The following is a 25,401-nucleotide window of genomic DNA, read 5'->3' on the forward strand; positions in this document are numbered from 1 at the left end:
GACCATCAAGGAATCATTCAGGAAGAAGGTCACATCTTCCAAGCCGGGCTCTTTCAAAGTATGGAAGAACATAAACCATACCGATCTAAAAAAACTTCTGGATAAGACCAGCCCAGTCTTATCCAATGAACCCAACACTGCAACTCGTCAATTCCATGAATGGCTAGGTGAGGCCACGAATCACCTAGTTCCCATTAAACTCCATTGTAAGAACAGGAGCACGCCGACCGCTCAGTGGTACACAGAGGAGTTAAGAATCCAAAAACAATTAAGTAGGAATAGGGAAAGGCAATGGCGTAGAACCTATGACACAGAAAGCAAGATTAAATATAAAGAATCATTGGCTACCTACAAAACAATGATTATTGCAGCCAAAAAATCATTTTTTTCAGAGCAAATCGAAAAAGCTAAAAACTCCAGCAGGCAACTATATGCCATCACTAAAACCTTATCTGGTAATACTCCAGATCTTAATCCGTCCCCGTCACAATCACTCTGCGACGCAACCTCCGAGTTCTTTTTCTCCAAGGTAAATGATATATACCAAGATTTTACTTCAAAAACTAATATTAGCAGATCCCCCCCTCCCATATGCTCTCAGGAAACACATTGACTAGTTTTAAAACTCTGACTACCGATCAAACTAAGGCCATTGTTGTGTCTATTAAAACGGGATCGGCTCTGGACCCTTGCCCTTCCTCAGTACTTTCTATGGTGTTGGACACTACCATTCCGGTCATCACTCATGTTTGTAATACAATTCTGAGCTCAGGGACATATCCAGATTCTTTAAAAAACACACTGGTTAAGCCTCTGCTGAAGAAACCCAGCTTAGATAATGAGGAACTAAAGAATTATAGGCCCATAGCAAGCCTCCCTTTCCTAGCTAAAGTGACGGAAAAGGGCATGAACCAGCAGCTATCAGAGCATATAGAGAAAAATCATCTACTAGATGATACACAGTTCGGTTTCCGTAAGTATCATGGTACGGAAACCGCCCTTATCAAAGCAGCAGATGACATCAGAATCATCCGTGACCAGGGAGGGACAGCATTACTTGTATTGCTAGATCTCTTGGCAGCCTTCGACACGGTCGACCACAAGATCTTGGTCAACCGTGTCGAAGGGATGGGCGTTCACCACACTGCAAGAGACTTGCTCTCTTCCTTCCTGGCCGATAGAACGCAGGCGGTCACACTGGGGCCATACCAATCAGCCAAGCTGTCACTACCGTGTGGGGTTCCTCAAGGCTCATCCCTTAGTCTGACACTATTTAACATCTATGTGTCGGACCTTGCTTGTGTGATCAAAGCATACGGGATGAGGCTAACCTCATACGCAGATGACACGCAACTAGTGTTGGCCATTAAAGGTGACGGGCTGGAGGTGGCAGAACGCTTCCAAAATGGAATGACGCCGATTGGAGATTGGATGGCAGGTAACTGCTTGAAACTCAACTCCGATAAAACGGAGGTGGTCATTTTTGGACCCCTCTCCCCGACTTGGTCTGCAACCTGGTGGCCACCAGCCTTCGGTTCCCCTCCTAGCCCGACCCCAAAGGTTAGGAATTTGGGAGTAACCTTTGATGATCATCTCAATTTCATGGCACATGCGAACAAAGTAGCGGCCACAGCCCAATATAAACTCAGAATGATAAGGTAAATCATCCCTTTTCTGCCGGATGCTGCTGCTAAAACACTGGTCAGTTCCTGAGTCCTATCATCCTTAGACTATTGTAATGCACTTTTTCTAAATTCACAAGCCAGGGTAACCAAAAAGCTGCAGACAATACAGAATGCAGCAGCACGTCTGCTCTCTAGAATACCTAAGTTCGCACCCATTTCGGATACCATAAGGACATACCACTGGTTGACGATCCAAAACAGGATCAAGTTTAAGTCACTCTGCATAGTCTATAAGGCACTTCACGATCAAGGACCACGCCCCCTTAAGGACCAGCTTATTCCCTATAAACCAGTCAGACAGCTCCGATCCACAACTCTTAACCAACTAGTGGCTCCACGTTCTAAAACAGTCTCTTGGGGCGACCGCCGCTTTTTAGTCGCGGCTCCTAAGATATGGAACACCCTGTCACAACACATCAGAGCCAGCCCCTCACTTTTTCAGTTTCGGAAGAGACTAAAAACCTGGCTGTTTAACCAGTGACACGGCCCAGAGATCTGCCTTAGTTTTTAATATCTGGGGATAGACATCTGATTAGTCTAGCGCCGAGACGCCTACGGGTATTCGTTCGCGCTCAATAAATGTCAGTAATAAATAAATAATAAATAAATACTAGATGATGCAGAAATGATCAATATTAATCGGAAACACGATTTCCACACATTATCAATTATGTGCTATATAGTTTTATCGGCAAAAGGTATGTTTGGAAATTTAAGGGCCATTCCAGCAGCAAATGTGCTCTCTGTAAATGACAAGGCCCTACCACACAATGCTTTATTTACATTCAGCAATCTCCCTGCCGCCTGTCCATTAAAGGTAGATGGGCTGTGAAAGTTTGTCATCCATAAAATTGGACTGGAAAAAGTTTGGGAAGTAAACGCATAGGATATTGGCAACCCTGAATGGTCCTCAGTACTTATCCAGCAAAAATATGTTTTAAAATATTCATGCGTACATGGCATCTTGTAATTGGCGGCTTTCATTCCAAAGTTTATTACGGATTATTAAATTAAGTATTTGAATAGTGAATATCGGAATAGCGTGTATGTAAAATGTATAAAAATTCAAGTTTGTCACCTTCAAATGCCTTCAAGAGATTCACACATGTAGGGCCTGATTCACAAAGGCAATCTTACAATTTTTTGTAAGTTTACAACTGTTTGCTATTCACAAAGGGATTTATAAGTAGTATCTTTACAAGTGCAGTCTCTGCACATAACAAGGAAGGACAGTCCTATCTTTTTAAATGGGTGGGCTGCACACTCTTAAAGATACTACTATTAAATTCCTTTGTGATTAGCAAAGAGTCGTAAACCTATGCAAAAGTATAAATTTAGCTTCGTGAATTAGGTCCTTAGAGGGATGCAAAGAGCTCCGTGCTCTCAGATCTCAAATTTGAACTCTATTTAGATGTAATAGGATGCATTCAGATATGGAAATACTAGAGCTAAACGGAACAATACATCTACGGAGATTAAAAAAAGTTACCCACCAACGACAGAGGATTTAAAACAGTGTTATAAAAACAACTGAGCTAATACATCAGATATAGTGGGCTTCTAAAATTATAAGATTGAACTTTTCAAAGTGACTTTGAAAAAGCAATTTTGATTGATGCTCCCCTGTCGCAGAGCTGATTCCCCAACTGGTGTGATTGTGCCCCAAGTATCCAGGCCATCAGCGATGCTGCAGAAGTTCTAGACCTACAAGGAGGCCATGCTGACTGTGTTTAGCACTCTTCCGGCTCCCTCTTGCATGCCTTCTGGCCCCAAGGATAGCCCAGAACCTAAGTCGGGTTACCACAAGCGGATCTGCCCTTTGCACTGTCTGATCACTTCGACTCCACCTTACCTCAGATTCCACACACCTCCAGTGCCAACATCCACTCCCGTTTCAAAATCCACGACGGTCTACAGGCCCCCCCAGTCTTGAAGTAGGCGATACCAGAGGTCAAGCCCCTGCTGACTCCAGTGTTTATCCTCGAGCTGAATCAACTTCAACCAGAACCAAGATCGTGCCTTGACTGCAATCTAGCATAGGTGGTCCCAGTACACCCTGATTCCGACAAAACTCTTCATTTTCTGAAAAGTCTTCCTCAAAGGCATTAGCGCCTTATTAGTGCACATTCAGATCAGCATGACATTGATGATGGGGAGGATTTACCCCAATACTATGAGGATGGCATTTACATGGACTTACACTAGGCCAGTGGGCTGAATACCTGCCCAGACACAGGGTTGGCGTCACCCACTGGACCCCTACAGAAAAGAGTGCTTCTTCTGCTGTAATGATTAAATGTGCAGCTGAAGTCCTGTACTTACAGCTCCCCTAAGTAGAATTCAAAACCAATATAGCAACTGAATTTTTGCACCGAGGGCCAGCGCCATTTGAGACTTCCTGCCCATTTAATGCGGCTCTGACACCTGGAAGAAACTTTGCTGCTGCCGCCCGTGAACAAGCAGGTGACCAGACTCCATAGCCTGTTTAGCTTGCCCTTAGTGGCACACAGCCATCCAGTGGAAGGCAGGATCAGACATTTTCTACCAGGGTGGCGGACCATCCCATCTGACAGGTGGGTCCTCCAGGTCGTCCAATAGTGCTCTGCCCTGTCATTCATTTCTGAACCACCTCAGCTTCCTCCCACAACAGAGCTGTTTTGGAAAGCATCCTTCCATCTTGCTGCAAGAGTTGCAGGCTCAATTGGCCAAAGGGGCCATTGAGAGGATGGCCAGGAAAACTTTCAGTTTGCCTTGTTCCCCTTCAGCCTTATGAGCAGCCCTTGGGTGTTCATGAAAGGGATGGCAGTGATGGTGGTGCAACTTCAAAGGTTAGGGATGTCTTTTTCCCCTACATTGATTACTGCCTTCTGAAGTCAAGTTGCCACAATCAGTCATGGTTCTCCTCCAGATGACAGTGAACTTCCTAACATTGCTATAGTTCTCTGTCAACAAGCCAAAGCTGGACTCCACTCCTTTGCAGAGGCTCTTCTCTGTTGTGGCCATTCTGGGTATATTGCTGCTCACTGCATACCCACTGCTGCAGTGAGTCCAGGACATTTGATCTATGATCTTGATGTTTCAGCCTCGGTCCTGGATCTCAGTGAATGCGGCTCTGACCCTTTTGGGTCTGTTGGCCTCATGAATCCTCATTGTCCCTGTGCCTAGGTGGCATAGACAGTCTCTGTAGGGGGAACTGAGGTCTCAGTGAGACCAACACAAAGGAAATCTATCGGACTTCTAGGTTTCAACGGAGACTGCACAAGATCTGTAGTGGTGGTTTCCCAACCACAATCTGACCAGATGCAGACCACTCTCATCTGGGGAATATTCTCAAGGAGAGGAATCTACAGTTAGAGTGTCCACCAGAAGGAGCGTTTTTCTAGAAAAGTATGACAGTCATGGATTTCCCTAACATATGTCTTATAGTTGTGTGAATATGAGTTATAGACCGAAGTCTCTGTCAGTTCGTACTTGGCGTTCCTGCTTATTTATTAATTAAGCCTTATATTCATTGTTGAATAACATCTGCATGGTCACTTAGTCCCATGTGCTCAGTTGTTGGTCCTCAGACTAGCCGCCCTTCTCGGGAAATGGTCAGTCATTTGTGGTTGTTACTTAGTGGGCTTGTAAAATTGCATCGTCTCAACACTGGTAGCTTTCTTTGACTATTAATAAGGCAGTCTCCTGCATAGCAACAGCTAGCTCATTATGTTTCATTAATATGAAGACAAATAAATGCTAATAAAACAGCATGGCACATTCTGGGTGCCAATTTGCTGCTGGAGAAGCATTAATTAGGTTTGCAGACTACTTCCACTGTCTCTGAAATCTTAAGAATTTGAACCAACAATTCAGTACTTTGAAATCTAAACCTTATACCTTGAATTTTCCCCGCCAACTCTGATAGTAGAATAAGATGCTTCACTCCTCTCTCCTCACACAAAAACAGTTACTGCTTGGGCTACTTTTAATCCATCATTAAGATGTGTTCCAGAGCACAAACATCAAGGTAGCCTTTTGATGGACACCCACCGCTTGACAGATCCTACCTTCTGCTTCCATAAACCTTTCATTACCCAGACACTTCAAGTTATGGTCATCCTCTGCTTTCCTACCTCACCCAACTTCGCCTAACCTCACTAAACTGTCTGCACTCAGTCAATTGAAATGAATCACAGCCCTTCCTCCATGTCTACTAACTCCAGCTGAGGTGTTCGGACCCCTGGTCCAAAATCAATTAACACACAACATTCAATCTTTCAGTTGTACTCTTACCCATTTTCCCGATTTGGATGTGTATTTGGTGGAATATGTTTGCTGTACGAAAATCTATATTTTTTATATCTGGCTTAGGGAGTTCCAGACTTTCACAGCACTGACTGACATTTGTTGGCATACAGTATAATAGTTGCAGGCAGGGTTTGATTCATGTCTTCGTATGGCAGACATGTGGTCCTTCTTAGTCCTCTTTGCTACTTATGGCAGTTCATTTGTTGAGGTTACTGGCTTGTTACTATCACGTTATTTATGCGAGTGAAAGGGTTGTTATTGGCCTCTTTTTGATTGAGGATCAACAGTAAGTTGGTATAAGGCTCTTTCTCCACACCGTTACCTCATGGCTGATTCACACAGTGTTTTTTTTTTTGGAGCAGCAGAGTGGGTCCTGTTCCACAGGACTGTTGGTTAACATTTTAAGTGGCATGGCATGTGGTTTTTAGGATGCTACCAGTAATTGTAACTAAACTAGCACCCTGTTATATTATGTTCCTGGCTCACTAAACTCGCATGATCCGTTACAAGAATAGAGTAGTTGCTGAACCCGATCACCATAGCAACCACGCACCATGCTGCTGACAAGCTGCACAAATCCATGTTACTGGTCAGCAACCTTGTCAAGGTGTAGCCAGGGTATCATGGGTCGTAGTTCAGGGAAGGAAATAGGCCTGAGCTGTGAAATACAGCAATAATCATGGTTTAGTGGACCCCTCAGGCCTCTGCTCCCCAGTACCACTGCACCTGCTGCACCAATGAAAGCTACGCCCTTAGCATCATCTTCCTGCCTGGCCCCTTCGTTACACTATTAAATATTGTTTATATGGTAACATCCTAGATAATTTTAGATCCTTACATTATCAAAGAGCTCCCAGGCTTCTGGTTGAGCCCAACCTGATGCACAGTCCGTGTATGTTGAGTATCAATTAATGAAGCATGCCACCAAATTCGGTGGTCAGGAACCTTTTATATCCTTACCGATTATGCATGCAGGGTCTCAGAATTACAGTCTCTTGTCTCATACCACCTATAAGCACCTTACAATGATTGACTGGTGTATGTCCTATTTCTACACCCTGCAATAAGCGCGGAAAACCTGAAATGTTGACCGTAATTAGGTATTGCATAACTTGTGATTAAACTATCAAGTGACTGTTAAACCAGAGATTCCATAATTTGTTCAATATTAGTGACCCACAAGTGACCGTAACTCTTAAAAGGCAAACACTTGAATACACAACTACACCCCTTGCCATAAGTTGATCATTAATGGCTTTTTCCTGAGAAATGTGTATTGACTGTACAATATGCAGGAAGAGGATGCTGTCCCCCCCTTTCACTGGTTTGATTGAGTCTACTTGCATCCTTCTTGACACTTTCAAACCCATGAAAGAGGGGGGACAGCATCCCCTTCCTGTTTCTTCCATGGACTCATTGCCTGGACGGAATCATCATTATTGGAATCATCCCCTGTTTTGGTCTTCAAGCCCCAGGGCTCTGGCCACACACCTGCTTTGAGTAATCCTGAATTGAATTAAACCACAGGACTCTTGCATAAGCGATGCTGTCCCCCCTCTTTCACAGGTTTGATTGAGTCTACTTGCATCCTCCTTGACACTTGCAGATCCATCTGGCAGCCCCCATTCTTCACTGGACTTCTTTCCATATCTGGGGCTGTTCCCTGTCCCGAAGAAGACTCAACACAACATATAATTAATGCGTTTCCAGGGTCGAAACGTCGACGCTGAATGTTGGCTCAGCCAGTACATACCTCTGGTTCTTAATGCAGAGCAACCTTACCAGATGTTGTCAATCTTTGTTCTGACCATCCCTGTAATTGTAGATATTTGTATATATCCTCACCATTGTACATATACACCTTGTCACCATCACTGAGCACTCATGTCACTTTAATACACTTGCCACTTTGATATTTTGATCTCACTTGGACAGACTTACAATATGTCTTTGTGATATCTGATTGAACAATTCAATAACATAAATCCTTGTTGAAAAGTATCTTTGTGCTTCACATTTGCATTGGGGTGTTCTCGGATTTACTTTTTCACGTGCATGGATTTGTTTTATTCACAGTATCAGTTGACCTTTTGAGCATACTGTTACAGAGTTTTTCTTCATGATTTATTCTTTTGAAACAATGTAATTGTTGCTCCCCGACAGAGCCATTGTAACTTGCTATACAGTGGATGAAGAGAGCTGACTGAAAGTCCCTGTGTCTATCTCAATATTAATTTGTCTGTCTATCTATCTTTTTCTCATTAGTTAACTTTTCCCCTTGCTCCATGAGCATTTCAAATCTGAATACAGGCCTGTGACGTTATTTAGTGATAAAGTCACACGCTTTGGGTGTGGGCATGCACAGTTCCACAGACGAAGGGTCACTTTTTGTTAATTTTTTGTATGTTTAGAATAACCGCCCCTCCTCAGTGAAATTAGAAAGCCCACTAAGTTCCTACCTCTGCCTTCAAGGTGGTTAAACAGGACCAGAAATAACCAGTAACATGAAGTATCATAATACCAGGGTTTTATCAGTTTTCAGCAGAGACAGGAATCCCAGCCAACTCATAATGAGACGCAATATGGCTGAAAACCTCTTGATAAGAAAAATTAGGGCGGGAAGAATGTTTAAGGGAACCTTTCCTGCTCACCACTACAGGGAATGATATGCACCTGCCTTCACAGTCAATCTGTTGCTATTACCACATGCATATTCCCTGACTGTGCTAGCCATTCTTTCTTCTGTTCTGATTTCCCAACTCTGCACCTCCACGTTGCATATAATCTTGTTCTATCTTTTACTATTGCTCATTCCCTTCCCTCTAGATTCTTTTCTCGCATCTATAAGATGCTGAAGACTGCATAGATTAGTTTTACCTTTGCTCTTTCTTGTCTTTATTACAGCTCCTTTCCTTTCCTCCGTTCTCCTCTCCCATCAGTTTTTACCCATGATGTTTGCTTTCATTTTAGCATTGCTCCCTCCCCAACAATATAATTAATTCATTTAAAACACTTCACTTATTACTAATCTTAAATCTACCACAAATATCTATAACTTTTTGTAGTCTTTAAATGTATCCATTCCTCAGCTCCTCTAGACTTGTCCTCTGTGACTACTCTGTGCATGTTTCTGGCACCAGTGTCTACTGATAATTACATTGAAATGCTATGTTTACTGACTTCCCCTTACTGCTTCTACACTCTGAACTGCTTCACCTGTTTATTTTCTCTTTGCTACTTTCTCCAAAAACATTTTTCTGTATCGTCTTTAGAATCCTGAACTCCATATTGATTTTCACACCTTTAAGTTTAATTTGAAGTTTGCCTGCAGCTTTTCGTTTGTATTATGCTTTGAACATTATATTGCTGTGTGCGCTTTTTAGCGCAGGTGCACTATAATTAAAATTAAATGCCCTGTTTCAGATTACGGTTAAAGAAAAGTAAATGTACACGCACACACAGGGCCACGATAGTTGCTGCAGCAAATGTAGGACACAGCTGTTTGCTGAAAACCACACTCTGCTAGAAATGTTTTGAAACAATTTCTTTCATCTATATTAAGTTGACTTTGGTGATTAGACAGTGGCTTTGTTGTTGTTTTAGGAAGCCCCTCCCTCTTTTGCCAGCAGCCACAAGGGAAACAATGTCACGTGACACGCTTTTGCTAGAACGGTTCCTCTCACTGCACAAGGTTAGACCGGTTGTAACGAGGAGCTATATTGCATTATTGGCAGGAATGCTGAGAGAGGCCAAGCTAAAAACCCTTCGCAAATGCGGCGACTAGTTCGACGCAGCTGCTTCTATGGTACCTTTCTGTAGTTCCTCGTTGTTGGGTTGGCCGCGCCCTGCGGATCAGGGTTATCGGCTGTGTTATCAGTGATGGTTATATTCTGGTCGAGGGTCGACAGCCTGGGCTGGTGCGCGAGCCCTACAGTTCCGTTTCCTGCCCTGCTAAATGCCAGCGGCGCCCTGATCTGGCGTGATGTAATTGGTATCTTTAAGCCCTTTAATTGGCCTCTTAGATGGATTTTGTTGGATTTCCTCATTCTTTACATTGCAGACGCATTAGTAAAAATAGCACTTTAAATAGCGCTCTTCGTTAGGGAATGTGATGTAGGTGGCGATTACCAATGTTTCTCGGTGCGAGCACGGCTCCTTTTCCTGGTAGGGTTTGAACCTGGTATGAGGGCTCAGACGGAGCAGAAAATTGTGAATTTGCATGTGACGGATATCTATTTGTCTTAGATGGATCTTCCTTCTTGAAAAAAAGAAAGACATACAATAATAGAAAATCTATTCATAAATGCAGAAAAAATAATGAAAGTCTTACATGTCGTGTCTGATCAGCAACAAAAGGCAAAATCTAGCCCTTTAAGTCAGAAACTGTAAACTGACCTTTCGAGAAAAGGAGAGGTTTCAGTGCTTCTCCACAAATGCTAATCGCCCAGAAAACATGTTTATTAAAGGCCGGTGGAAGCGCTGCTGTCCAGACTGACACGTTCATTCACAGATGTCTTCCGTCCATGCCTGCCAGGCCTCGGGTCGGAGCGGCACCGGCAGGCAGGTAAGAGTTGATGGTTCCGCCATGGCTCCCGCTCACTCCGAGTTTGTCTCCAATGCTCGGCAGGCCCCGCGGGGGACAGCCGGGCTCTTGTTCTACTCACTTCCGATTAGCCACGTGACTCGTCTCCGCCACGCTGGAAGTCACTCTGACTCGCCTGATCTACTGCTTGACAAAGCTGGGTGATGGCTGAAAAGTGTATCCAGCTGCTCGGGGAGGAACACACACCTGACACGCCAGCCCTGGTGCGGGCACATCATGGGAAGCGCCTTTTAATTCACTGTAATTTATGCACTGGTGCCGTCCCGCGCGCGCCTGCTCTGTCAGCCCGTGCCCAGATGAAGGCCGACAGTTGTCATGTAGGGCCTGAAGGTAGCCTCACATAATGACACATTAGACATACTAATGATGTTTTCTCTGGGCGTAACGTTTTCTTCTCAACATTTTCTTCTCTCCCTGTCCCCTTTCCTCCCACCCATCCCCTTCCCACCACTGCAGGCATGCTGAGGACACAAGCACGGCAAGGAGACTACGTCTGCATAGAGTGTGGCAAATGCTTCAACCAGCCCAGTCACCTCAGGACTCACATGAGGTCCCACACAGGTACCTTTCCTCCCAGACCTTTTCGTCTCTCCGTCCAGTTGAATTTGTTCCAAGAGGACCATGGACTTTTTAGAATGCGGATTTCTTTGCCACAGCAGCCCTATTTCTGTGCTATTTTAGTCTCTCATTCATGCAGACTTCTTTGCTGTCCCCTCATCTCCGTATAGTTTGCATTTGATTTTATTCATTGTTCACCACCCATTGAATTACAGGCATTTTCCACTATACATCTCTTAATTTTCTGAGGATGGAATTATGGCTGAGGGTTAATTTTTCATGCCTGTTTCACGAAGGTTTTGCTGAAAAGTCTTAATCTACGGATTTACAGTTTGCATAGATTTGACTTCTCGGGGATTTACAAAGAACCAGTGAAGCAACCATGAAAAGTCCAGTTCTCCCCCTAATATTTCAAGCACATTCGTGGACATTCGACAAGGTACACCTGGAGGAATTGTGAATTGCAATATTTTGTTTAATTTTTCTCCATAGATAAAGACATTTTCCTGCTGAGAACCCCATTCCAGTGCACCCCATATCGTATATGGGTACTCTTTTCCAACGCTGAAAAGGCACTTCGGTTTCTTTTTAGCAATAATTTTGCCTGTGGTAGACAAACTGTAAAATGATAATAAATATCGTCAGACTTGCAAATCAGGCTGTGGTGCAAGCTTTCACACTCTACCTGTAAATGTAGTACAACGTCCAATTCCCTATAGGGCCCAGTTGTAAGATTTATCTACTTGTTTAAATGTCCGCATATTCTCTGAATCGAGCTTTAAAAGTTTTACTAATGCAGTTCACATGTTTGCGCATCCAAGTTAAACTTAGGTGCACAAAAATATTCATTAATAAAGCTTCCAAAAAAATTCAAAGGTTTGACACTAACGAAAACAAAGATTCCTATCTTACCATACAAATCCTTCTATGTAAGATTCCTATCTTACCATACAAGTCCTTCTATATAAGATTCCCACCTTGCCATATAGTCCTTCTATATAAGATTCCCATCTTACCATATAAGCCTTCCATAAGATTCCCATCTTACCATATAAGTCCTTCTATGTAAGATTGCCATCTTTCCATATAAATCCTTCTATATAAGATTCCAATCTTACCATACAAGTCCTTCTATATAAGATTCCCATCTTACATATAAGTCATTCTATAAGATTCCCATCTTACCATATAAGTCCTTCTATAAGATTCCCATCTTGCCATACAAGTCCTTCTATAAGATCCCATCTTGCCAAACAAGTCCTTCTATGTGAGATTCCCATCTTACCATATACACCCTTCTATATAAGATTCCCAACTTACCATATAAGCCTTCCATAAGATTCCCATCTTACCATATAAGTCCTTCTATGTAAGATTGCCATCTTTCCATATAAATCCTTCTATATAAGATTCCAATCTTACCATACAAGTCCTTCTATATAAGATTCCCATCTTACATATAAGTCCTTCTATAAGATTCCCATCTTACCATATAAGTCCTTCTATAAGATTCCCATCTTGCCATACAAGTCCTTCTATAAGATCCCATCTTGCCATACAAGTCCTTCTATGTGAGATTCCCATCTTACCAAATACATCCTTCTATATAAGATTCCCAACTTACCATATAAGTCCTTATATGAGATTCCCATCTTACCATATAAGTCCTTCTATAAGATTCCCATCTTGCCATACAAGTCCTTCTATAAGATCCCATCTTGCCATACAAGTCCTTCTATGTGAGATTCCCATCTTACCATATACATCCTTCTATATAAGATTCCCAATTTACCATATAAGTCCTTATATGAGATTCCCATCTTACCATATAAGTCCTTCTATAAGATCCCATCTTGCCAAACAAGTTCTTCTATGTGAGATTCCCATCTTACCATATGCACCCTTCTATATAAGATTCCCAACTTACCATATAAGCCTTCCATAAGATTCCCATCTTACCATATAAGTCCTTCTATGTAAGATTGCCAGATTGCCATCTTTCCATATAAATCCTTCTATATAAGATTCCAATCTTACCATACACGTCCTTCTATATAAGATTCCCATCTTACATATAAGTCCTTCTATAAGATTCCCATCTTACCATATAAGTCCTTCTATAAGATTCCCATCTTGCCATACAAGTCCTTCTATAAGATCCCATCTTGCCATACAAGTCCTTCTATGTGAGATTCCCATCTTACCATATACATCCTTCTATATAAGATTCCCAACTTACCATATAAGTCCTTATATGACATTCCCATCTTACCATATAAGTCCTTCTATAAGATTCCCATCTTGCCATACAAGTCCTTCTATAAGATTCCCATCTTGCCATACAAGTCCTTCTATGTGAGATTCCCATCTTACCATATACATCCTTCTATATAAGATTCCCAACTTACCATATAATTCCTTCTATGAGATTCCCATCTTACCATATAAGTCCTTCTATATAAGATTCCTCTCTTACCAAAAAATTCCTTCATGTAACAGTTTGGTGCAAAGCTGGGTTTACAAAGTTAACTCTTAAACAAAGTTTCTAGGCCTTCCATATATTCACTTAAAAACGAGCTGCAGACGGTGAAGTTTGCTAGTGTGGCAGTAACTGCGTGAGAGATGCATGCAGCAGTGCCAGGGTAGCGAGGGTCCTCGTCAGAAGTGTGAATGATGCACTCAGAAGCCAGTCTGATGCGAAATGACAGAGGCCAAATGGTAAGTAATGCAGAGCGGGGGTCTCTCTCTCCACATGCTGATAATTAATGTTGTCAGTGATTGCTCTCTTCAGCATAGAAGTCTGAATTAAAAAGGCCAGTGGCCCTAGGCTACCATTAGCACACTCTCTCACAGTAAGTGTTACAGTAAATTGGTACGTTCTGGCCACAGGCTAGTAGCTGGTGTCTTTTCTTTTTTTTCTGTTGTGGTTCAACTGTGGTCTCAAAATAATGTGCAGAGACGAGCAACGCTTCACTGTTCATTTGTTAACAAGCCCCCTTGTTCCCACAGTGGTATTTGAGTCTAATGGACTCCGAGGTACGGAAGTTCACACCACGTCCGCAGATGCCCAAAAACAAGTATGTTTTCAGATTCATTGGGTGTTTTGTTTTGTAAATGTGGGTTTCGGGGATGGGGAGGGGAGTGTAAGCTCAATTCATCAATACTCTTCAGTAAAGCACAAGACAGTTTTGTTTTTCATGCGTACCTTTTTTTTGCCTTTATTTTTGCTCTGATATCAATCCCAGATAATTTTCATATTTCTAATACAGATATTCATTCAACATGGGGTTATGCTATTTCACTTTCATACTTTAGGCTGAAATACATTTAAAAGTAAGCACTGAAATTGCATTTTTTACATGCAGACTTTTTCCTCCTAAGCACTCAATTTTGAAAGATTTAGGTGGAGGGTATGGATTGTACAGGGTGTGGGCAAATTGTAAATTTCAGCCATGTGCCAGTCATGTCTCTGTTACGATGCATATAGGTACATATATACTCTGTGTTTTTCTGAAGAGTATGCCTTTTCCTAATGCCACCCTGTAGATGTTCTTTGCCTCTCTCTTTCTGTGGGCGCTGTGGTGGTGTACTTTCCTGTTTCCAGTTCTCAGCCCCTTCCTATTTTGACAGTTTCTCTACTCTTTATTCCTTTTCCCATCGACAAATACCTTAAACTTATGTTTTGTACTGTCCTTTGTTCAAATACTGTTAACTTCCCCATTAGGAAAACCTATTTCACTGTGATTTTTTACATGCAAATCTGGTTGACATCCTTTACAGTAAATATCAATAGATTATTTGCACTAAACAGCACATTCGTATTCTCCCCTTCATAGTATGCATTATATAGGCTTATACAAATCGTGAGGCTGCCTGGCCAGGATTGTGATGCATCACCTATAGTTTGCACACAGATATGTGCCACCAGTGCATACTGACAAACAACTGATCAAAATAAAGCACTGCTCATCTACTGGCATCTTTCCTTTTTCAGGATCTAAAATGTGTAGAGGAGGCATTGCACCTAGACGATGACAAATAATAGGCAAAGACAAGTAGGACTTCACACCTAGAACAGGATCATTTTCACAGCTGGAGTATATAGCATTTGTAACCATGTTGGTTTGTTCACTTTGAACTCTAAATCAACCAGAGGACTGTCACTGAATCAATACACTAAGATCTATAATTCCAAAATGGGAGGGGTGTCATAACTTTATCCAAAAACTCCCTCAAAAGCCTTCTGGTCACAATGTTGTGGTGTATCCTCATTAAAATGTAATCTAATACATTAGCAACAAAGACCCACCCATCAACTGAAAAAAGTGTGGGAAGGAAAGAAAGCACCTCACAGTTGCAACATCAAGGGGGCTGCTGACTGGTACTCGCTAGCAAGCCCTTATCATCATTGGTTGCTTTCTTTCCGAAAAAAGGGGGAAATAAAGTGTGTGTGCTCTAAATAAAGAAAACCTAAGCCCAATGAAATCAAAACGGGATAGAATAAACTCAATGTGAATGTACTATCTATGCCTGCTATTAACATGCAGACTCTTGGACCCAGTGAGAATACAGACAAGTACTCCTCACCATTAAAAATAGGTAAAGCTTACTAGCTTACGATAACTTTATTCAATGCTGTAAGGTCTTCCAAATCAAAAATGGCTCTTATAGAGCCATAGTCAATCATTATTAGCCAATATGTTTTGTTGCCTTACCAAATTTCAAGCAACTTCTTCAGGGCTAGTGGGGTTCCAATTTAAAACTTCATGGGAGGTTCACATCAAACCATTTGGTTGCATATAACCTCCATACCTGCAACCATAAAGACGAGCATGACGCGTCAACTGATCGTGTGCTTGCTTGGTGACCGCCAAGAGGTCCTGTCACCACTACTGTGTCTCTTCAGCGCCCAAGATCACCAGCCACGGGGCCACAGGTCGCGGATACATATGTATCCGCGACAGGCGGCCCCGTGGCTGGTGATCTTGGGCGCATTGAGTGGAAGGCAGACTGTCCTGTAGTTCCCTCTACAGCTCCTATTTTGTAGATGATTGTTCACTTTGAAGTCAATCCTCTGTGAGATCAATGTACTGTTGAAAGGATGTGGTAGAGGCTGGAACATGGGTGCATATCTAGGCCTGGGTGACATTCAACTAGGCTCTCCCAAGTTACCACACAATACATTTACATCAAAATATTATCAGAATATAAAATGGTGTTCAGCATTCTAGTGAAGCATCCACCATCTTTCCATTGCCACGGTTTTAGGACATATAAAACCTGATTCATCAAGGCAACTTGCATTTTTGAGTAAGTTTACTACTTTTCTGTATTCAGAAACTGCACTTTTATAGTAACTTACACTTTTGCAGTAAGTCCAGCACTACACATGGCCAACCAATAGTATTGCAACACCCTTCAATATAACATAATGGCTGTACTACAAAAGTGCAATTTATGAACACCAAAAAAGTAAACTTAATCAAAAGTGTAAGTTACTTCAAAAGTGCAGTTTGTAAATGGCACTTTGTAATACTACAAAACCTACTACAAAGTACAATGTGTGAATCAGCCCAAAGTTGAAGCATTGCGTATAGTGCTGTTAAAAAAAGGTGACTCGTAGTAATCGAAAAATTGGTCAATAAATTTCCATAGCTATGGAATAAAGTGCTGAGAAGAAATCGAAACAAGGTCAGATAGAGGTCACTGTAGCCAAAATTGTGCATGGCTTAACGTAAAGTCCTGCAAGCTCGGTCTATGAGCACAGAGTAATAAGGATGTTGAGCTCAGTGGTGCAGGAGGCGATCGAGGCAGCAGGCATCATTCACTAGAATGTTGCCTTGTTCAATTCTGGGGTTATTTTGGGGTGTTAGCATTTCCTTGATGAGCCTCAGTAATTTTGTGCCAGTGAGCATTTAATCCTGATTAGTACAGAGGCTCACCCACGAGTGGCAGCGTCACCTTTTGGAGCAATGGACAACACAGAAAGTATTGTTGGCTCTTACAAATAATGTGCCCTGGCCCATCTGAGAACTGCAAGCTGGTAATCCAATTTCCTGGTGAAGGCTGTAAGAGTCATCTACTCAGCTTTTCTTTTACTTTGGGTTAGAATCTTGCATTCTGTTCATACCACCCTGTCTTTCATACACACGTCCTTGAGCAGTAGAACTTATCTTCATTTGAGAGGGTAAAATGAAAATCGTTTCCTTTACTGTAGAGCATAATTGGTTGGGTTGTTTGGGCCTCCATCATTGAAGGCCCAAGACATCAGCCCTTAAAGCGAAAAGGACCCCCGGGGAAATTTTTTTCTATAAAGGAGTCGTTCGGTTGGGAAAACACTCATTCTCCATTCCCAGTGCTACATCTCTTAACAACCACCAAGAACAGGTATTTCAGAATGTTTCTTGGGGTTTGGAGCCATTTGGGGGCATCATGAACTAGATTGCTTCTTTAAACTCATCTAACCATTTCCCTCTAAATAAATAATTCTGTTAATTAAGTCTGCTGAATTCGGGGTGATGCATTTTTGTTGACGTATGATAAACTTTTAATGTTGTGAGAATACAACTCTGAATTAAAATATGTAATGGGAATGACAGCTCTGTTAAGATGTTGGATTGAGAGTAACTCACAGGTTTTCACTCCGTGGAATTCCATGGAGATACCTAAAAACTCAGTGAGATTCCGCGAGTAACAGAATTTGGTATGTTGCGCTGCTCGCTCTGATTTTTAGTGCCAGAAGCTTGTCCCACGCTGTAAAATCAGTGTGAAGGGCACAACGTGACGAGCCAGAAGGGCGCTGATTTATTCTGGCACCTAACTAGAGTTCCTCCTCTAATGACAGTCTTCTGAACGCTAGCAGTAGCAACACCCATTGTGAAGAAATCTTTCCGGGAGACAGTCTAGTGCTCAGTTTTCTCACTCGCACTCGCCAACTTAGCTTTGGCGAGCTACGCAGGAGAAAAAACTCTGCCACTTGGTGGTTGGCAGATTTTTCTGGAGCTCTGCACTGGAAGCGGAGCGTTGAGTGAGCAAAACTCTGCAAACTCCGCTGGAGTAGCAGAGTTTATCGCCCACCCTTTTGCAACATTAACTTTTTACCTCGACAGGAATACCAATTCATCAAAAAACAGAAGCAGGTCATATAAATACCCTTTCGAACAAATGTGTCCATTCCCTGTTCCAGTAATACATTAAAGTCATATCCTCCAAGATGATTTCATGTTCATTGCTTGCAATGTTTGCTTTTTATGTTTTTTAAATTTCTACTGTCACCAGAAGGTAGTTGTTGGCATACAACTGAATGCAGAGAATATTTAGGCTTACCGTACTTGTAAATATTCACAAATGCAGCCTTCTAAAAAAGGAATTTTGTGGTTCCTCGATTTGCAGGATGTAGGCGCAATCCAGTGCACCGCATACAGTTTCTCGGTACTTCCACGTCGCCACAATAAACAACGTAGTTAACATGCATTAGATTGGCTGCACCTGTTTAAATACTACCTTTGATGGGTTGTGTAATTTAGGTAACTGTTAACTCTCCTTGCAGTCTAATGTTACTTCAGGGGTGGAATTTGAGGTGCTTTTTGGCACGTTCCCGCTTCATCAGTCTCTTGGTTTCTCTTTTTTAACTGTGCAGATTTTTTTCCAGGTAAGACTGAGGTTTAATTTGTTTCAGTAGTTGATCTCGTTCGTACATTTCCAGTTTCCAGAAGAAGTGCTCACTAACCAAAGTCTGACAGAGACTATTACCCACATTTCCATTTGTTTCCTCTTACAATGAGTACATTTGGATTCTCCCCTTAAGGAAAGAGTAGAGTACAATTTACATTAATGGGATACTGCACAGGGCTCGAGTCGGGGTACCATGTGGGCGGACGGCGTCCCCCCACTTAATTTACAGGGTTGTTACTGGGTGGACGCCATCCCCCCTGCCCAAAAGCTGGACTTCACTCCTTGGCCTCTCTGGGGCGAATCAGAGCTCATTGAGAACGCTGCTCACGCGCTGGCTTCTCTGATGCAATCACATCTAAGGGGTGAGCGAGGGGAGGCAATGAGTGTGATGGTGCAAGCCACCTTTCGTGACGTCACTTCCGGTGACAGAGTCCCCTCACTTCTTTTTTTAGGACTTGTGCCCTGATACTGCACATTATTTAGATCTACTGTTACTGCGAGCTCATTTTGTCATGAAGATTGCTAAAGGCAATGTACTTGAGCCAACTAGACGGCACCTCTCTTTTGTACATACTGTAGAACTAGAACCTAAACCCACTACCAGAACAGTAACTGTACAATGGTAAACTAAGAGTCTCTTAAAACACCCTATTGTTTGAGGTGTCAGATTGAACCAACGGCTAAGTACTCATCTTCAGCGGAGAGGGTTCCAAACTGCCTTTCCATCTCCTTCCTCTAAAACAGATTAGCTAGGTCCATGGGCACATCTCATCCCCTTGAAGACCTCTTGAGCCCCTTTCTAGCTCATGCATTCTTTAACCTGAACAAAAGCTCCTGGCGCATTCCCTCCTCTCACCCTTTGATTTTCCATGGAGCTCTGTGTAGCTCAACAGACTGGTGTGGTAAAGCTCTCCATAACAGCCAACACAATGAAAGAAGCCCCCTGTCCTTTAAGGATAGGGCACACAATAGTGTAAGAGTCTAACTATCTGATCATTATTCTTGTGGTATATTACCCTTTTGATTAGGGTTTTTCTAAATTTCGATTTGTTTGTGGGCTTTTATGCGAATTGTCATATTTTTGTGGTGATTTATATTAGTACACAAAGGTTCGAATGAGGCATATTCAAAGTAACTAATATAAACACTTACCTGCTGGTGGATTTGCATGTCAAAACATTATTAGCATGCATACTGAATTGGTAGTCACATAATATCATTATAGCTGGGCTGCTACAAGTATTACATCTATATTCTGACTTTGCTTACCTCCTGAAGATTCAAAATGAAGAATTAATGGATAGTTCTCTGGGTTGCAGCTGTATTAATAATATAACGCAGAATGCCACATATTTGCCAAGGCACGTATTGCTCTCTTGACATTATGCTGCAACTCTGAGTTGTCGTTCATCACATTCTTTCCCTAGTCCCGGCAATGTTAAGCAACTAAAAGCATCCAGTCCTTAGAGCAGGAAAGTCACCCATCGTAATGTATGCTGCTCATCTCGGCATGCCCACTTCGTGCCGTTCGGTTCTCCCCACTACTAGGTGGAAAGAGCGGTCCAAATTCCACCACACAATAAAAGTCCTTATTCCTCCTACTTGAACCGTTTTTTCCTTCCCTCACGTTTTCAGCCCCCTCTCGCTGCTCAGTGCATAGACGTACCTGGGAAACTGGGGCAAAAAAACAGACAAGAACACGACAGAGAAGTGGAAGCAAGGAAAATGGATGGGGAAGTATAATCCTAGAAGCAACAAGATCACATGTCCTTTATGATATGAACGAGAGTTCACCAAAGGCAATGCCAGTATGGACGAATTAACATTACTACACCACTTCGATATACGCCCATTATTCTACGTCCATTGATGCTTAGGATATGTTCTAGATGTGGACTTTGTACAAATGCAGATGCTTCAAGCCCATTGGAAGATGCTGCGCATGCGTATTGGCTACAGAGCAAGCCATTTGTTCGTCATTTCAGTGCAATTTGAAGGCGCAGTGCTCAGTTTCCTAGCGATCTTAGTAACTGAAAACCTTTTTCAGTAAATGCTAGCTTTCTATCAGCTTTTGCAAACTGTTTGCGAGACTTATGGAACACCGTTTTGTTGTCTTTAATTTCAATCGTAAACCACTACAATCCATCCAGTGATGGCATTATGTTGACATATGCGACGTAATGGCCGGATCCTAGGCTTCTTATTACCAAGTGTATGATTAATAGCATGTTTCTCATTATTGCAAATGTTATTTTTAAATAGTTATGCCGGGGTGAGTGTTCCATTACTCAAAATAATAGACTACAAACAAACAAATTGCAGCCTAATTTGTCTCATTCATAGGTATGGGGATTATTATGCGAGGAATCTAGGGCTGGTGTAGGTCACTGTACTGGATATTGGTGTTATGCTTGCACGTCTTCTATAGGTTTCTACAAGTCATTAGCGGATAATGTTCTTGTTATGCTCTGTTGTCTTTCCTCAGTTGTTCAAGAAAGGAGTTGACTCTGATGACAGCTTCATCCACACTTTATTTAGTAGCATTACCACTACCTCTCAGGAAAGTTGTTTATGGAAAGCGCAAAAATAGTTGTTGTCAATACCCAGAAGAGCACATGTGAAGTATAAACTATTCCCTAACCCCTTGCTCCTCACCAGGGCTTCATGCAGCATGATATCCTGGGTGGCTGTTCTCTCTGAGCACTGTCCGCCACCATCTTGATGTGCAGAGCTGCGACGCACTTTGGGGAATAAATGTCTGAAGAACAAAGCCTGTGCCTTCCTTCATACGGGTTCCCTGATGAGGAACATTGCTGTACCTCACGTTAGTTCTTTCTTTTCTGCTAAGGTTAAAGAACAGGTAATGCCACTTTTCCACTACCAAGGCTTCTTCTCAGTACCAGGAATTTTGTGCATCTTTGACGAAAATCCTTTGACCCTTTAGCCGTAACATTTATTGTACTGAAGACCTTTACAGTACTTTGTTACACCTTAACCCTGTTTTCACCATCCTCCATATGTATTTTTGGTTGTGCCAAGTTAGTATAATTTATTATTTCCCTCATTCAGTCCCTGCATAAATAGAACTTTGTAAGCATGATGTCAGGGGGTGTTCAAAGTGGATCATGAAAACCAACTAATGGAAGACAATGTCAAAGGAGCTAGACAATATCCGAGCCACAAGGCCTCTTTCTGATGGACTCTTCTAATCACAGCTTGCGCACCTTTAGAATATTCAAAGCCGTCAGACAGGATCTGAAGAGTTTGAGGCAGTAACTGCTATTCCCCAGTATGTGGAGATGTGGATAACCTCGCACTGCCCTGGAAGTGATGTACCCGAATCGTATATTTGCGCCAACCCTTCATGTTGACCTCCGTTTCTGAGCTCCAGTCAGAGCTCGAAGTCATGCAAGAAGTGCGCGCTGATGCACCCTAAGGCAATCAGAAGTGGGAAGTATAGCTATACATTGCCGAATATACGACAAGTTCATGCTCAAAGCAAAGTTCCCGATCCATCTTGCAGACCCGTTCTAATTCCGGATCACAAGATCAGTACTGCACAAAATCTTGGTCCCTCTTCAAATCATCCGGTAAGTTAAAATATAAAGCATGCCACATTCTCAGGAAGACCAAGCAGCATTCGGCCATCTTTTGTGACTCAGAGTCGGGCAAGAAGCTGCACAGATGGCACTGGCATGGGTCTATCGCCTCTAGCATCAACGCACCTGCTCTATAACTGGTCCTGGCACGACTTGCATTCTCCAGGTTGCTGTTGACCTCGCTGCAGATGGATGTCTTAAAAGCGGCCATGCTGCAGTTTTTTTAATGTGCTACTGGCTCCTTCTGGAGCGTCATTGAGGCCCCACAGAGCCGCAAAGGCCTCCAGTCGCACTTCTGCTAGCATATTTCCCCAGTGCCAAATTTTCCCATAGAAACCACTACTGGCCCTAGACTAACACCATTCCATGCCTCCAGTCTGGTCCCATGGATCATGCTGGTTCCTTCTGTGCTCAGGCTGCCATTAGCTAAGCCAGTGCCTGACCTGTTCTCCAACACTGAGCCGACACCCACCTGTGCCCGGCCTATTCCACGTTATGAAACTACAACGGCTCAGCAAGTAGCAATGAAACATTATTCTCAGTCTCTTCCCAAACGCCAATACTAATAGAGTCTGAAGGCTCTTTTCGTCTGAGATTCAGACTTTGCCCAAGGCTTACACCATGTCAAACATGAGGTCAGTGAGGTTCAGGAGTCAGACAACTTACTTCTACAGATTAAGGACTTTTTTTGGATCTACATAACGTAAGTGTTTCAGATATCTATCTATAGACAGAGCTGGACTCACCACCACGCCCACCAATGGATGAAAGTGCTTCCTTTGCATTTGTGCACAGGACAGTGGCATTCCTTGATGTACAACTGCCTACTGTTGCAATAAAGTCAAATTTGCTCATGGAAATCTTCCAACTAGGGCCAGCCTCTAGAGCCCTAATTGCCCTTCAATAAGGCAATCACGGGGACTCTTATGTTTACGAGAATGTAACTGAGTTCAGCATATCCATTTAGTCGACCTGTAGCTGGGTGACATAGTAATCCTGCATTTCTCACTCCGCACCGGGTACCAGAAAGCCTGCTGGAGACTGGTGTCAACCAGTAAAATAAACCCAAACACGTATCCTTCCAGCACTCCCGAGGGGAATCTAAGCCCATTGGCGTTTTCTGGAAAGTTATGTTTTCCTCCAGCCAGCTTAGCCTTGCACTCACCAAACACAGTCTGCCTCCTGGGTTGATACACTCACACATTGTAAGACTAGGCCATCAAAATCTTCCTGGCCACCTCAGAGGACTTTACAGCAACATTTGCTCAAACCATTCAGGACAGGCAGGATGCAGTATTGCGTGCTAGCTTTGACACTACGGACGGTGGAGATAGTACCATGTGCACAAGCGTTGTGCTCAGATGACACACTTTTCTGCACACCAGAGGATTTTTATTGGATGTTCAGGCATTCTTGATAGACATGCCATATAATGGCTCTACGCTATTTGGAGCGAAGTTTGTCTTGTGGTTGAAATTCTGTAAGGACAGCTGCACCACCACCTTCTCTCTAGGGTATCTCTCCACAGCCCATCAACTATACCAATTGGAGACTCTTTGAACTATTCACAAGGCCTAGAAACAGTCCTCTCAGGTAGTGCAGCGACTAGCCCAGCCCTTCGCAGATCTGGATTGTGGCGAGGCCGTTCTTTCTGCAAAGACAGCTCCATCATCCTGCCCTGCTATAGTGGTTGCCCAAGGTCCTGATTTGTCCTTCCAGATGCCCAACCAGCTGGTATGGGGCATAATCTATATTTTCCTCCCTGGCTGAAATTAACACATTGGAGGGATCATTTTTCACAAGCACTGCACCCTCCCATTAATTTTGTCCCCACTAGTATTTCCCTGTTACCATGTCAAATTCCACCAGAACATACCAACGTTTTTATGCAGGAGGTCACTCTTGTTTTGGCCAAGGGTGCTGTCAGGAGGATACAGGAGTCAGAGGTAGATGAGGATTTTGTATGTGCTAATTTTAGATGAGGATTTTGCACGTCCTAATTTGTCCAAGAAGGACGGAAAGCCACAGCCCCATTCGTCACCTCTGAATGCCTTCTTGCTGCAGAAGAAATAAAAAATGTTCCTTCTGGTGCAACATTTTTCTGCTCTGGACCTAGAAGGCTAGATGGGGTCATTTGACTTGCAGGACGCGCATTTTCATATATCCGTTCTGCAGTCCCGTAGAGGCTACCAGTGGTTCATGGTTTGCTGTTCCACCTTTCAGCCAAACCTCTGGCCCTTGAGTATTCACAAATGTGATGGTGGTGGTCGTAGCTTTCCTTCAGAGATCCGGGATACATTTATTGCTATACCCCAATGGCATTCTGTTGAGGGCAGCTGCCTGCAGTGGTTTGCCGACCACCTTTGGACGATGGTTGCCCTTTTGACTTCTCTGGGTTTTTCCATCAGTGAACTAAAGTACCACCTGAAACATACGCAAAGGATTCCCTTTGTAGAGACTATTCTGGACATAGTGGCGCTCTAGGTCTTTCCACCAATGCAGCAAGTAAATTATTCGGTACATAATCACCATGTTTCTGGCTCAAACGTGCGTCACAGTGTAAATGGTTCTGGTCTCAGCCTCACAGTACTCGATCTGACACCATCTGCATGTCGGAGGGTACCCAGTGACCTCCATTGATGGCAAATGAACCTCAAACCTGAATGGTGGCAAGCTCAGGCCTTGCAGTTTGCACAGTTTAGGGTTACATATCAGCCTGTTTGCATTTGCCAGACTGGCCTTGCCTCTCCAAATCTCAGGTTTCCCCCGAAAACCTTTTGTCATGCTGCACTGGGACCTTAACTTGGTTCAAACGTTTCTCATGTGCATTCCATCAGACCGAATCCACAACTGTTACTTAACCATAAAGATGTACTTTCTCATTGCAGTCACTTCTGGATGGCACATGAGTGAAATGCAGGCACTGTCAGAGCAACCTCTGTACACCACTTTCTACGGCAATACGTTGGTGCTGAGGACAAGGGCTACATTT

At 42.9% G+C, this 25,401-nt stretch overlaps 1 protein-coding gene across 5 annotated transcripts in view; it reads left to right on the forward strand.

Annotated features, from left to right (window-relative positions):
* Window positions 1-25,401, forward strand: part of ZNF516 (zinc finger protein 516) — a 324,879-nt gene that overhangs the window by 296,557 nt on the left and 2,921 nt on the right. For 4 of the 5 annotated variants that reach the window (XM_086965230.1, XM_086965231.1, XM_086965229.1 and 1 more), the window contains exons 5-6: window positions 11,035-11,139; window positions 14,146-14,213. In XM_086965230.1, the coding sequence (XP_086821356.1) occupies window positions 11,035-11,139; window positions 14,146-14,213 (173 nt within the window). The remainder of the gene's footprint in view (window positions 1-11,034; window positions 11,140-14,145; window positions 14,214-25,401) is intronic. The other variant, XM_086965234.1, reaches the window with a different exon arrangement.

This window comes from Lissotriton vulgaris, chromosome 4_1, assembly GCF_964263255.1.
Source record: "Lissotriton vulgaris chromosome 4_1, aLisVul1.2, whole genome shotgun sequence".
In the NCBI taxonomy this organism is placed as follows: Eukaryota; Metazoa; Chordata; class Amphibia; order Caudata; family Salamandridae; genus Lissotriton; species Lissotriton vulgaris.